Source organism: Sorex fumeus, unplaced genomic scaffold (assembly GCF_029834395.1).
Source record: "Sorex fumeus unplaced genomic scaffold, SorFum_2.1 ptg000052l, whole genome shotgun sequence".
NCBI lineage: Eukaryota > Metazoa > Chordata > Mammalia > Eulipotyphla > Soricidae > Sorex > Sorex fumeus.
The window spans coordinates 1092646-1105683 of record NW_026606109.1 but is presented as its reverse complement, the minus strand read 5'-3'; the positions used below and the strand labels follow the sequence as shown (position 1 = coordinate 1105683).

Genomic DNA, 13038 nt, shown 5'->3' with positions numbered 1-13038 from the left:
TTTCTTCAGGCCGTGCTTTAGTTTTCTGATCGCCTGAACCCTTGGCCAGGAGCCCCTTGGGGCTGGCCTGTCTCTGTGTAATTGCCAACGGAGGGAGCAAGCTCCCGGGATGCTGTGGGTGCTCCAGAGTGGGCTGAGGCGGGGGTCAGCCGTGCGTGTCCGGCCGGAAGAAGCCATCTCCAGCACTGCCTGATGAGTTTTCAGTGCTCCTGGGCCCAGAGCTCCCCCCGTCCCGCGATTGTTTTCGGACCTGTAGCTCCCACCGCTGCCTCCTTGCCCGGCTGGGAACAATGGGCTGAGCTGAGGCCGCGGGGGCGCCGGGCTGGCTTCCTCCTGCCTTTTGTTTGGACTGTGTGGTAATGCTGTTTTCATGCTATTAATCATCGCCTCCTCCCACACGCCCAGGCCAGGCGGCTGCTGGAAGGGTTGACGCAGAGCTGCTTTCTGCCCGGGCTCTGCTCCAGGTGAGCACACCTGGCCGGGCACTCGGCTCTTGCCTGGGTGAGGGAGGAGGCTGCTGTGCCCTGCTCCGCAGGTCTCGCGCCCCGGGAGGGTCTCTGCTCTGCTCTGCCCTGGGAGAGGGAGGGCCTCCGGCCTGCCATTCTGAGTGCCGTCGAGGAGACTTCAGGTACTTCTCTGCCCGCTCCTCCCCTTCCCGGCTTGCTCACCCCACCCCCAGCCCACCAGCCTGCTTTGAAGGGAGAGAGAAGCAGGTTCTGAGGTCTCCCTGTCCTGAGCCAGCGTCCAGCTCCCTGCCCTGCAGTTCTGGAGTCCTGGAGTCCGGGCAGGCCTGTCAGGACCGTGGGGGGATGTGCTTTGGCTGTGAGCTTCTGCGTGTGGCTTTGGGATTAAATGCCAGAGTTGTCGGTAGCAGCACTCCTGCCTTTGAGACGTGGACTTGTGCTCCCGGATCCCCTTCTCAAGGCGAATTGGAGGATCCAGATAGTGGTAATTCTGAATTCCTTTTGTGAGTGGTCAGGAGCCTAGAAACAGTCTTTTCAGATACCAGGTTAGACGCCTCTAGGCCGGTGGTTCTCCACTTTCTGCCTGTGTAAGCTGGCTTGTTAGACTGCAGGGTGGGCAACGTCCTCATGGATAGCGTGTGGGTGGACAGTGTGGGTCCGTGTGGAAAACAAGTGTCAGCGTGCTTCAGTCTACTCCATGCACGCACTGTGTAGATTAAATAGGTGTCCAGGGAGAGCCACTGATGGGCTGGTGAAGAGGCTTCCTGCCACTCAGACTGTGGGCGCCGCAGATACTCTGGGCGCAGGATTCTGGGTGGCCTGGAGGTCTACTGCCTTCTTAAGCTGGTTCTCCGTGGCCTGACAGCCTTTGTGGCTGCCTGCTCAGCTTCCACTTAACTTCTCTTTGTGACAGGCATGAGGTGTTGATCCCCACGACCCGGTTTCTAGCCATAGACTCAGGCTGGAGCAAGGAATTGCTCTTTGCGGGAAAGGAAAACCAGTCCTAGGCCTTACCCAGGCCTTCTGGGTCCTTCCTTTTCTTTCTTACAGAAAAGAATTTCAGGAGTAATGAGCAATGAAGTGACAACAGGAGAGGGAGGAAAAGAGAAAGTAACATGCTTAAGAGAGAACGCAGGCTTCCCTAAAGGCAGCCTGAGCCCGGTACGCATCTCGAGAGGGAGATGCAGGTGACACATGTGCTCGGGCACCACACGTGCCTGGCCGCTTGGACACGAGCAGCCCTTGGGAGCATATGTGCGTGCTTCCTTTGTTCAAGTTGACTTTCATAGGGCTTCTCCCAAGCTTCCCTACGTGGGGCTTCTAGCTAGGTAAGAGTCCATCGCTAGGGTGGTTGCCAAGGGGGTAGAGTTGGGAGTGGTAATGGTACTCTCTGAAATTCCTTTCCTGGCCTTCTTCCTGCTGGAGCATGGAGGGGGCTTCCAGCCTTCTCTGGGTCTTTCGGCCTCAGGTGAGGGTCTTATCAGGCCTTAGCTCCTGTGTCCACAGGGTGGGCTTTTTGCAGCCTTGGGGCTGTTGGTTTTATGACTTCCTAGGAATTCCAGTGCCATGAGGCCCCTCCTGACTACCTGCCTACATCAATCACAGCCCCTTGTTTCTTCAGTCTGGACCAAGTAGGGGTTTGAGTGGTGGCTTAAGGGACTCTGCACAGACTTTGCTGAGACCCAGGTTCGAGCCCCAGTGATGCATAATCCCCCCAGTACCTGCAAGAGGGGCCCTTGAGCCTGGTGGGTGTAGCAGTGGGTGCAGGCTGGATAAGCTCCCGCTTTACCGTGTAGAAATAAGACGTCGCTTCTTGGTGGTTTCAGACGTGATCGCAGTTGCCATAGGCTGGGGCAGCCTCGTATGTGTTCAGGAATGTGGGGCAGGCCTGTAAGGCTCTGCAGTTCCCAAGTTGTTCTGGTGGCCTCATGCCCAAGACAGAAGCAGCTGTGGGGGGAACAGAAGACATTCCATTGCCTTAGAGTGGACACAGGCAGGGGGCCGGGGGGGCTGCCATCTGGCAGCTCATTCATCTACGTTTCTTTCTGAACACATTTTCCAGTCCAGCTGCACTTCCTCATCTGCAGTTCCCATCACTGGCTTGCTTCCAACTGGGCTGAACACCCGGGGAGTGTAGTTGGGGTTCAGGGAAGGAGGGAGGGCCCGCCGCGGGCACTGGCCCCGCTCTCAGGCCTGGATGCCCAGGCGTGGGCAGCTCGGGAGGGCGAGGCGGATCCTCCCTCCTCAGACCTTTCGGGCCAGTGCTGTGCTTCTGTCAGAGGGCTGTGGCGCTGCGGGCTTTGCTCTTCATCCCCAAGCACCCCTGCCTTGCAGATGCCCGCGGGAGTGCCCCCAAATGGGCTCCCATCTTCTGGGCTCCTGTTTCCTCAAGGCAAGCAGGTAGACTAACGCCAGAACTCCTCTGGGCTTAGAGGGCGGGCAGGCCGCTCAGCTGAAGGAATCCCCATCGTGTCAAAACACTGCCTGCTACCCTGGCCCGGGGTGGGCACCTCCCTGCCCCGGAGAAGTGAGCCGTGGCTGCATGCGTCTCGGACCCATGAGCTGCGGTGGTGCCCTTGCTGCAGGCGCCGTGCCAGTCCTCCTTGGCCAGCTGGATGGAGGAGCATTCCAGAACCTTGGCTGGCCATGGGTGGTGGCAGTGGGGTGAGCCTGGGAGTCACGGGCTAGTCGGGCTAAGGCTTCCCAAGCAGGAAACACGGGCCCCTGTGCGGCTCAGGGCAGGAGAGCCAGAGGGTGCTTCTGGAAGGGCAGGGGGCGGGGGCGGGGCACAAATGCAGAGCAGACACAGCAGGACTCGGGCATCGGGGTGATGCTGCTCGAGTAGTGCCTGCTGGCAGGTGAGCTGTCACACACCGTCCCTGTTGGGTTCAGGGAACCTCCCCCAGGCTCACCCCTTTCCTCCTGACACAGCTTCCTGGAAGCACTCCAGGGTTTCCTCTGGCTCTGGTGTTTGCAGTGCATGGCTCTGCATGCAGCAGCTCAGAGGTTTCTGAAGCTCCCTTGAAGCACGAGGACCAGTCTCCATGACAGTCGTAGCCGGGGGTGCATGTCTGGGAGAAGTGGGGACTGGATCTCCCCGTGTGGCGATTGGCGGGCAGTCCACGGAGGCAGCCTGGCGAGAGCAGAGCTGCACTTCTCTCTTCCGTTCTTGGTGATTCCCAGAAGGGAGCAGTCTGCTGACTGCCTGTCCATGGGAGGGAGGCCCTTCCTCCTCCGCGGTGGCTTCACAGAGGGACAGCTCTGGGGAAGGAGGGCCGGGCCGCTGGTTCGGGGATACTTGGTGACTTTCCTGAAAATGCTGCTTTGTCCATTTTGCTGCTTGGCTTCTCCTGAATAATGGTGACTCTGGACTCTGACTCAAGGATGGGTGTTGTGATCTAAGTGACAAGGACAGCACTCCGTGATGTAGATCATGCTGTGTGACACACAGGCACCCTGCGATGGGCCTGCTGTGCGGGGGAGACGCGGCAGTGAGAGGCCTTGAGTGTGGCTCCCTCCTCCTGAGCTATCAGGAAAACCAGAAGGGGCTCTTGGCGGCTACAGCGTCACTGCAGGGACCCGTGCCCAGGGGGTGGCTGTCGGAGCACAGCAGGCTGCCTGTGCTGACAGCCTGTGATTCTGAGGCAGGACGCCAGCTCCATGCGGGGCCCAGGAGAAAGTGTCACTGAGTGACCCAGGCTGAGGAGACAGTGTTCTCTGTCAAGGGCGACAGCGGGTTCAGAAAGTGCGGGTGTCTTGAGTGCTGCGCCATGTGTTCATTTAGACACGGCCCATTCGCGTGGAAATCTGACTCTCTCAGCCCTGTGTGGACTCTGCCTCAGTGGCAGTGCTGTGCAGGTCCAGCTGCCAGGGACTTGGTTCTGGAGGGGCCAGAGGGGTCTGGGATGCTCAAGCAGGCAGCAGAGGGCTGCTGTGTGTGTGGCAGGGATCCACAGAGAGTGGGAGTGGGTCAGAGGAAGCAAGGCCCTGGGTTCGGAACTGCAGCAGAGAAAGACGGGTTTTCCAGAGTGCAGTCCTGTTTCCGCCCCACACAAGCGTCCCAGATGGTGTGAAGTGCCTTGCCTCCAGACGTGCGTGCTTGTTGCAGGAGACGGTGAAGGCTGGCTCCCTCCTGGTGAGCTGTGTGGCAGTTGGGCTCCCAGGCAGGTCATGATGGGCCTAGTCTTGGCTGTCCTGCCCCGGTCCCTGAAGGCCCTCTTCACTGCCCTCTGCTGGGAGAGTAGGGCTTGCATGCAGTGCTTCTGTGAGTCCAGTGACCGCACAGGGTCACAGTCACTGTCTCTGGGACACCTTCATCAGCATGGACTTGCCTGGCACGGAATGCCCAGTTCTTTAAACTGAGAACTGAGCCCACCTCAGAAGCGTCTGCTCATTGTCCATTCCAGTGAACATCGCTGCTATGGGTCCTGGGAGATTGGGAAGATGATCACTTCCTCCAGTGGTACCCTCGAAATCCCCCAAGGTGCCTATTTTTGTGTCCATGGTGAACTGCCTGGGCAGAGGTGGTGATACTGGGATCCTGGGTCACAGTCTAGCCCTGGAAGTACTTTTCCTCCCAGGACAAGGCAGGTGTCCTGGTCAGGGGCACCTGATACCTATCCACATGTACTCTTCCCGTCTAAAGAAGACATCAGGGAAGCACTGTGCCAGGGTGTACATGCCATGCTGTGTGCACACATATATGTGTATGTGTGCGTGTACTGGGGACCCAGTGTGTCTCAGGGTGTGTGTGTGTGTGTGTGCGTGCGCATGTATGCTGGGATGTTTATTCATGTGTGTGTGCTGAGATATTTATTTGTGTGTGTGCAGGGTATATGTGTGTGTCAGGGTGTATGTATGTGTGCTGGAATATTTATTCATATGTGTCTGCTGGGGTACCTGTGTGTGTGCTGGGGTGTGTGGTTGTGCTGGGGTCCATGGGTATGTGTACTGGTGTGTGTGTGTGTGTGCGCGCGCGTGTGCTGGGGTACATGTGTGTATGCCAGGGTGCTTGTGTGTGTACCAGGGTTCATATGTATATGCTAGGGCATGTATGTGTGCTGGGCTGCATACGAATGTGCCAGGGTGCACATGTGTGCTGGGGTATATACACCGTTGTGCTCCTGTGTGTTGAAGAGTGTGTTGGGCCCTCTGCTCTCCCTGACACTTTTCTCATTAGCTGACCAGCTAACTTGTTTAACTTGTTAGTGGGTAACTGATTCTCAGGCGTCTTTTTTCTCTTTCTGGAAACGCGAAACAGACTCATTCCCAGTTGCTGTTTATCAGAGTATGAACTTTTTATGTGGTTTTAGTCTTCTGAATTTTCATGTAAAAACAAGGAACAAAGCAGGACTCTGTTAGTTCTCTGTATCTGCCTGTGCTTAAGTTTTTGTTCTCCTTTGAACATTGCTGCTTACTGTCTTTTAAATGACCCCTTCTGCTTTCTTTTCTTAGGGTGCAGGTCAGGATAAACTGGGAATCTATGTCAAGTCGGTCGTGAAAGGAGGCGCAGCTGATGTGGTGAGTGCAGCCTCATCCCCTTCTGGTGCCTGCCACCAGGCCCAGCCCCAGTCCGATGGCTCTTCCTGGTACCGGCAGCTCTCAGCGAGGCCCTTGGTCTTCTGCCCAGCCCCTGCCCCCTGCCCCCTGCCCCCTGCCCTTCTCCCCCCCTGCACACCCACCGCCACAGATGTGTGCTTTTGTATGTGCACAGGATGGACGCCTGGCTGCAGGCGACCAGCTCCTCAGTGTGGATGGGCGAAGTCTGGTAGGACTCTCTCAGGAAAGGTATGTTGGCTATGGTTAAAGCTTGGTTTTTAGGGAATTGAATTTTGAAACCAGATGAGAAGCAGTGCTTTATGAGGTGCCCCTGTGTGAGTTGAAACCGTACGAGACTGCTCTTTAGGTGAATATTTCAGTTGAAGCATTTAAACACCCAGCACTTCCTGAAAGAGCAGGACATCTTCGTGCTCTGACAGCCAATCCAGTTGTGCGAGGATCTTTAGAGGTGGTCTCTGGGCTATGGGCAGGCCGTGGGGTCCTGGGAGCATGGTGACAGCCCACGCCTGGGCACTCCCTCCAGGGCTGCAGAGCTCATGACCAGGACCAGTTCCGTGGTCACACTGGAAGTGGCCAAGCAAGGAGCCATCTACCACGGCCTCGCCACCCTGCTCAACCAGCCGTCCCCCATGATGCAGAGAGGTAAGGGGAGCCCGGGACCTTGTGACTGCCTCCTGTGCTGCAGTGACCCCAGAAATGATGGAGGGGGCTACTGTAGCTCTCAGGTTGCTGTGCTAGAGACCAAGAGGCGGGGACCCAGCTGGGTGCGGACAAAGCACCCCCATGGATTGCCTGCACTCGCCCTCTGCACAGCTGCCTGGTCTCTCTCGGTCATGGAGAGGGCCAGCAGCAAGGCAATGTGGGGGTGATGGGCACGAGTATTGGCAGCTTGTGTGGGCTGGAGCATGGCAGAACAAGCCATCGTGTGTGTGTGGGGGGGGTGGGGTGTCATAGGGCACAGGGCACTCTTGTCAGTGGGCCCCGGCTCTGGTCACAAGGAAGGGATCAGCTGGGGATACCCCACTAATGTTAGTGCTGGGGCACTAGAGCCCTGGGGAACCCACATAGCGTACCTGCTGGTCACCTCAGGAGCTCAGTCTCAGCTTTGGGCCACTGTGTGCAAGCTCGCCACTCAGCCTGTGCGCTGGGCACACCACCCCCCTGGGCCTGATGTCTCCGCAATACCACAGAAGCACCGAAAGTTGGCCTTCTCTTTGTTGAAACAGCAAGGCCATCTGAGTGTTACGCTCTGGTCTGACTGGGCCTCTGGCGTCTTTGTTGCTTACGTGGCACTTGGCATAGGGCTGAGTAATAATGGCAGACAGTATGGCTTCAGGAAGGAGCTAGGTGACGTGTGAGGAATCCAAGGGAGATTGGCCAAAGTAGGTAAGAGATCAGGGTCTGGAAGGTGGACAGCTGCAAAATTAAACATGAATCACATGTTCAGATGTTGGCTACTCAGGGTGAGATCAGCCCTGAAGAACTGGCAACTCGTAGATATGGTTTAGAAGTTGTTTTATTGGGTTGGAGAGACTGAACAGCAGGTAAGGGTTAAATTCTTTGCCTTGCGTGCAGCCCATCCAGTTTTGATCCCCAGTTCCCAGTATCCCCTGAACCCCGCCAAGAGTGATTCCTGAGCACAGAGCTTGGAGTAAGCCCTGAGCACTGCTGAGCGTGGTCCCAAAAGATGAAACAAAAAAGTTTTTGAATTCAGTACCTGAGGCAAGCCAGTGTGTGAGAAGGCCAACTTTGTTTTGTGTTTGTGTTCTTTGGCGATGCTCAGGGATTACTCCTGAATCTGAACCCAAGACTCAATGCTGGTGGGACCTGGGGGGTCATACGGGATGCCAGGGTTCTAACCCAGGTTGGCCGCATGCAAGCCGCGACCCAAGAGTGAGTCCCCTACCCACTGTACCTTCTCTCTGACCCCATGAGAAGATCAGCTTTGGAAGAACATTTCTCCCCATCTACGCAGTAAGGGAGGGATCTTGCCTCTCTGCTTCCTAAAAACAAATCTCCTTCCTTCTGCAAAGGACTTCTGTCCCTTCTGAGTTAAGGACAAGTTTCTCAGCCTGGGGTCTTGTGGCCCCACCAGCGAGTGTGTGCTCTCAGTTATAGATCCCATATGTGCTCTCAGTGGCAGATGAGTGTGTGCAGTCTGTGGTAGACTGAGTGTGTGCTGTCTGGCAGATGGAGTGTGTGCTGTCAGTGGCAGATTGATTGTGTGCCATCAGTTGCAGATCGCCGAGGCTCGGGGAAGCCCCGTCCCAAGAGTGAAGGCTTTGAGCTCTACAACAACTCAGCACCCAACGGGTCCCCGGAAAGTCCGCAGCTGCCCTGGACAGAGTACACTGAGCCCAAGAAATTGCCGGGCGAGGACAGGCTGATGAAGAACAGGGCTGACCACCGTTCCAGCCCTAATGTTGCAAGTGAGCCCCGGGCTGTGTACGGCCCTGGAGAGTGGGGGTGCTTGTCCTATGGGGTCCATGAGTCAGTCTGGCCGTGGGTAGCAGGGTGGGGGTGCTGTGTGGTGTGGGGCACGTCCTGGTGGACCTATAAACCCATGAGTTGGCCCATGAGTGCGCCTCCCGATGGGTTCCTGAATCGTCGTGGCCATTGGTGTTGCATGACTTATAGCTCAATCCCTCTTTTCTTCCGAGCAGAGCCACATGCTAGGCTGGGCACTGGAGGCCCTTTGCCACTCTAAGTGGGCCCTTGAGGTTGTCTGGGAGTGGAGGGGCTTTCAGAGGTGACTCAGGTGGAAGCGGAGCAAAGTTTGGGGGTCTGGTCACGCAGTTCTGGGGCAAGCGTGTCTCGTGACTTCAGAGCTCCTTTCCCCGCTCTCCTGCAGACCAGCTTCCCAGCCCCGGAGGGAAGAGTGCGTACGCCCCTGGAGCAACCGCCAAGATCACCTCTGTCTCCACCGGGAACCTGTGCTCTGAGGTGGGACCACTGACCTTGTTACTATGGAAACATTCACTGCTTTGAGTACTGAAAGGCTTTGTTGTTCAGTTCTTGAGTAAAGTGGTTTGAAGTTAATTAGCGCAAGCAGAGGACGACTCATTCTCAGTATAGAATCAGCACTTCCGTCAGCACTTTCCAGAATGGGTCATATTGTGGGCCTGGGGGGCGGGGGCTGGAGTGATCCAGGGAGCAGTAGCCTCCATTCAGCTTGAGGTCATTTTCTCTCTGTTCCCTTGGAGAAGACAGCTTTGAGGGGGTTGGTGTGAGGGAGTCTTCTGGAAGGAGCGGTAAGCCAGTCGGTCCGTTTGGGACTGTGGTCTTGACTCGGTCTGAGCGGTTGGTGAAGCTGTGTGGTGTCCTAGAGCCACAGGCAGATCTGCTGTGCTGGCTGCCCAGTGATGCCTCCCCCTCGCCCCATCTGTAGGAACAAACCCCTCCACCTCGGCCCGAGGCCTACCCCATCCCCACGCAGACCTACACCCGGGAGTACTTCACCTTCCCCGCCTCCAGGGCCCAGGACCGCACGGCGCCTCCCCAGAACCAGTGGCCAAACTATGAGGACAAGGCTCCCATGCTCACAGACGTCAGTGACTCCCATTCCGCGCGTCAGGTGAGGGGTGCATGAGCCCCACATGCACACACAGACGGTCAGGTGAGGGTCCGGCCTGCCCTGCCGTTCCCGCAAGGCTGGATGCTTGGCCAAGAGACGGCCCTGCTGGTTTCTCTTTCCTCCCGAGCCGTGACTTCTCCCGACTTGAGACTCCAGCGCCAGAGGCTTGTAGGGTGCCTTCCCAGGAGTAGGAGATGGGCGGGCAGGCAGGAAGGGGAGCTCTTCTGGCATGGTGCCCTGCTCCTGCCAGCCAGCAGGGTGGATGGTGCACTCGGCACAGCGGCGCCTTCTGTCCTTCCCAACCACAGGCTCCCCTCACTCAGACTTCCTCACGCTCTTCCCTCACACCCTCCTCCCTCACACAGACTTTCCTCTCGCTCCTCTCACACTCATTCCCTTCCCACTCTTCCCTCACTTTCTTCCCTCACACTTCCCACACACTCTCTTCACTCATCTGATCTTCCCTGAAGCACACTCTGTCCTCACACTTTCTTCCCCTGTGCTCTTCCTTCGTGTATACTTCCCTTTCTTCCTTCTCTCTCTCTTTCTCTCTCTCTCTCTCTCTCTCTCTCCTTTTTGGGATCACACCGGCAATGCACAGGGGTTCCTCTTGGCTCTGCACTCAGGAATTACCCCTGGCGGTCTCAAGATAGCCTGTGGGATGCTGGGAATCGAACCCGAGCCGGCCGCGTGCCAGGCAAACGCCGTGCTGTTGCTCCCGCCCCTCTTCCCTCTTTCCTCGCATTCTTCTCTACACTCTTGCCTGGTGCATACTCCCCTCCCACTCTCGCTCGCTCGCTTCCCTCCCATCCGCACCGTGGTCCCCACCCTCCGCAAAGGCTGCTTGCGGTGCCGGTGCACCGCACAGCCCTGAGCCTGCGTGCCAGGCCACGTGGGGCACTGGGGCCAGGGGTCCTGCGTAGGAGCCAGGCCCAGTCACACCCACCCTGAGGCAGCTGCTCTCCTCCCCTCTCCTCCTTGCGGCCGTGCCCTCTCGAGGAAGTTCCTGAGCCCCCACTCCTTGGCTGTTCCCCCGGGGCAAAGCGCTCACCCCAGTTGGGCAGGAGCAGTGCCAGGGCTGTGCCCGTGCCCTCCCCCCCCCCCCCCCCCCCCCCCCCCCCGGCTGCGTGTCCTTGCTGCAGCCCCATCTCTCCCTCTCTCCCCACAGCGGGTGACGCGCTCACAGGAGGAGCTGCGGGAAGACAGAGCCTGCGGCCTGGAGCACCAGATGGACAGTGACCTGTGGGTCACCCAGAGCTCCTCGCTGGGCTCCAGCGCGTCCAGCCAGGAGCACCTGGACCACTCCTCCAAGCCCAGCACCCCGGCCTCCACACTCACCAAAAGCGGCCCGGGCCGCTGGAAGACGCCCGCCCTGGTGCCGGCCCCTCCGGTGGCGCTGTCCCAGCCTCTCCGGACAGACCTGCCCCCGCCGCCCCCGCCGCCCCCCGCGCACTATGACCTGGACGGGGTGGCCCTGGACCTGCCCCTCCCGCCGCCCCCCGCGAGCCAGCTGGGCCCCGCGCCGGCCGAGCGCAAGAAGCGGGAGGAGCAGCAGCGCTGGTACGAGAAGGAGAAGGCCCGGCTGGAGGAGGAGCGGGAGCGGAAGCGGCGCGAGCAGGAGCGGAAGCTGGGCCAGATGCGCACGCAGGCCCTGCACCCCGCCCCGGCGCCCGCGCCCCCCCGCGCCCCCCGCCCGGCCCGAGAAGCCCGCGGCGCTGCCCAGGCCTCCGGAGACGGTCATCCGGGAGCTGCAGCCCCAGCAGCAGCCCCGCACGATCGAGCGCCGGGACCTGCAGTACATCACCATCAGCAAGGAGGAGCTGGCCTCGGGCGACAGCCTGTCCCCGGATCCCTGGAAGCGCGACGCCAAGGAGAAGCTGGAGAAGCAGCAGCAGCTGCACATCGTGGACATGCTGAGCCGCGAGATCCAGGAGCTGCAGAGCAAGGCCACGCGCAGCGCCGAGGAGAGCGACCGCCTGCGCAAGCTCATGCTGGAGTGGCAGTTCCAGAAGCGGCTGCAGGAGTCGAAGCAGAAGGATGAGGACGACGAGGAGGAGGAGGAGGAGGACGTGGACACCGTGCTGATCATGCAGCGCCTGGAGGCCGAGCGCAGAGCACGGGTACAGGGGAGAGAGGCGGGTGGGCGCCGAGCACAGAGCTCGGCACCGGGGGCGGGGGGGCGGGGGGGGCCTGGGGTCCAGGGTGAGCAGGCGGCAGGAGCTGGGCTGGCCCGGCTGCAGAGTTGGGCGTGTGGCCCCGGGGAGGTGGCAGGCGGCGCCCACGCATCTCCGCCTTCCTTCCCATCACGGCTCCCCAGAGGAAGCCCGCTCCTGACGAGCTGTTGCCCAGAGCCAGCCAGAGCCCCGTGGAGGCTGGCGCCAGCTGGTACTGGGGCGCCTGGGGCTGCCCCAGCCCTCCACCGGGGCCAAGCTCCCTTGACCCAGTCCTGCCTGTGCCACGGGCTCGTCCATAACGGGGGGCCGGTCGCCAGGGATACAGTGGTGAGGCAGGTGTGTGTCTCCGGCACACGACCAGTGACGGCAGGAGAGGCACGTGGCTCAGGACCTCGGGTTCTGTGCCTCCTCCAGATTTAGGAAGTGGCTTTCTCTCAGACCGAGGAGGCAGAGCACGCAAGTTCCACGGGTCGGTGCAGTCGGTGTCCCGGTGCCCATGGAGCGCGCAGAGTGGCTTGGGCCAGTTTGTGATTCTGAGTTTTATTGGTATTTTTCCTTTCTTTTCCTGAGAAGCAGTAGCAGGAAAGGGAGCCTTTACTCTTGGGTCTCATTTCTATCCCCAGTGCCATTTGGTGCTGTCTGCGCTAGAAATCTGAAGCCGGGTCCGGCATGCGGGACATTGGTCCTCCGCCTGTTGGTACCCAGTAGTTGGTTATCAGCGAGGACACAGACGGCAGGGAGGATCCCGCTCTTTGGTTCCTGGAAAGAGCCATCCCCCCGAGTGCGTTCACACCCGCATAGTACTTGTAAGTGGGCACACCAGCCCCGTGGCTCGCTCTGCGAAGCACTGCTCTGTGGGCACCATCAGCTCTGATTCCTGCTAGAGGCTCGGCAGCGGGTTCTTGGGCAACTCACACTGCTCAGCACTCTGGCCTGCGGGAGCATTTGGGCCCCTCTGGGCAGAACGCACCCTTGCTCTGGCCATGGCCTACAGGCGTGCTAAGGGCGTGCCCACCCCCAGCCCCCCGGCAGAGGGGCTGTGTTGTGACTGCCTTTTGCCAGAGAGAAGATGGCGAGGGCATTTCTTTTCATGTCTCAGTCCTTGTGGAGGGTCGAAGCCTCCGGCCCTTCTGGGCCGTGACTAGATACCCCGTCCCTGAACGCTGAGCTGCTGCCTCCCGAGAGCTGCTCCCGGAACTTCACTCTCACGTCCGAGGACTTGGCCCAGTGCCCACGAGTCTGAGGGCAGGGGGCTGCCCTCCTTCCG

At 59.4% G+C, this 13038-nt stretch overlaps 1 protein-coding gene across 1 annotated transcript in view; it reads left to right on the top strand.

Moving 5' to 3' along the window:
* Positions 1–13038, top strand: part of AFDN (afadin, adherens junction formation factor) — a 98323-nt gene that overhangs the window by 74528 nt on the left and 10757 nt on the right. The window contains 8 exon segments of the mRNA XM_056124888.1: positions 5919–5984; positions 6178–6251; positions 6547–6665; positions 8258–8452; positions 8875–8966; positions 9412–9597; positions 10766–11275; positions 11277–11717. Coding sequence (XP_055980863.1) covers positions 5919–5984; positions 6178–6251; positions 6547–6665; positions 8258–8452; positions 8875–8966; positions 9412–9597; positions 10766–11275; positions 11277–11717 — 1683 coding nt within the window.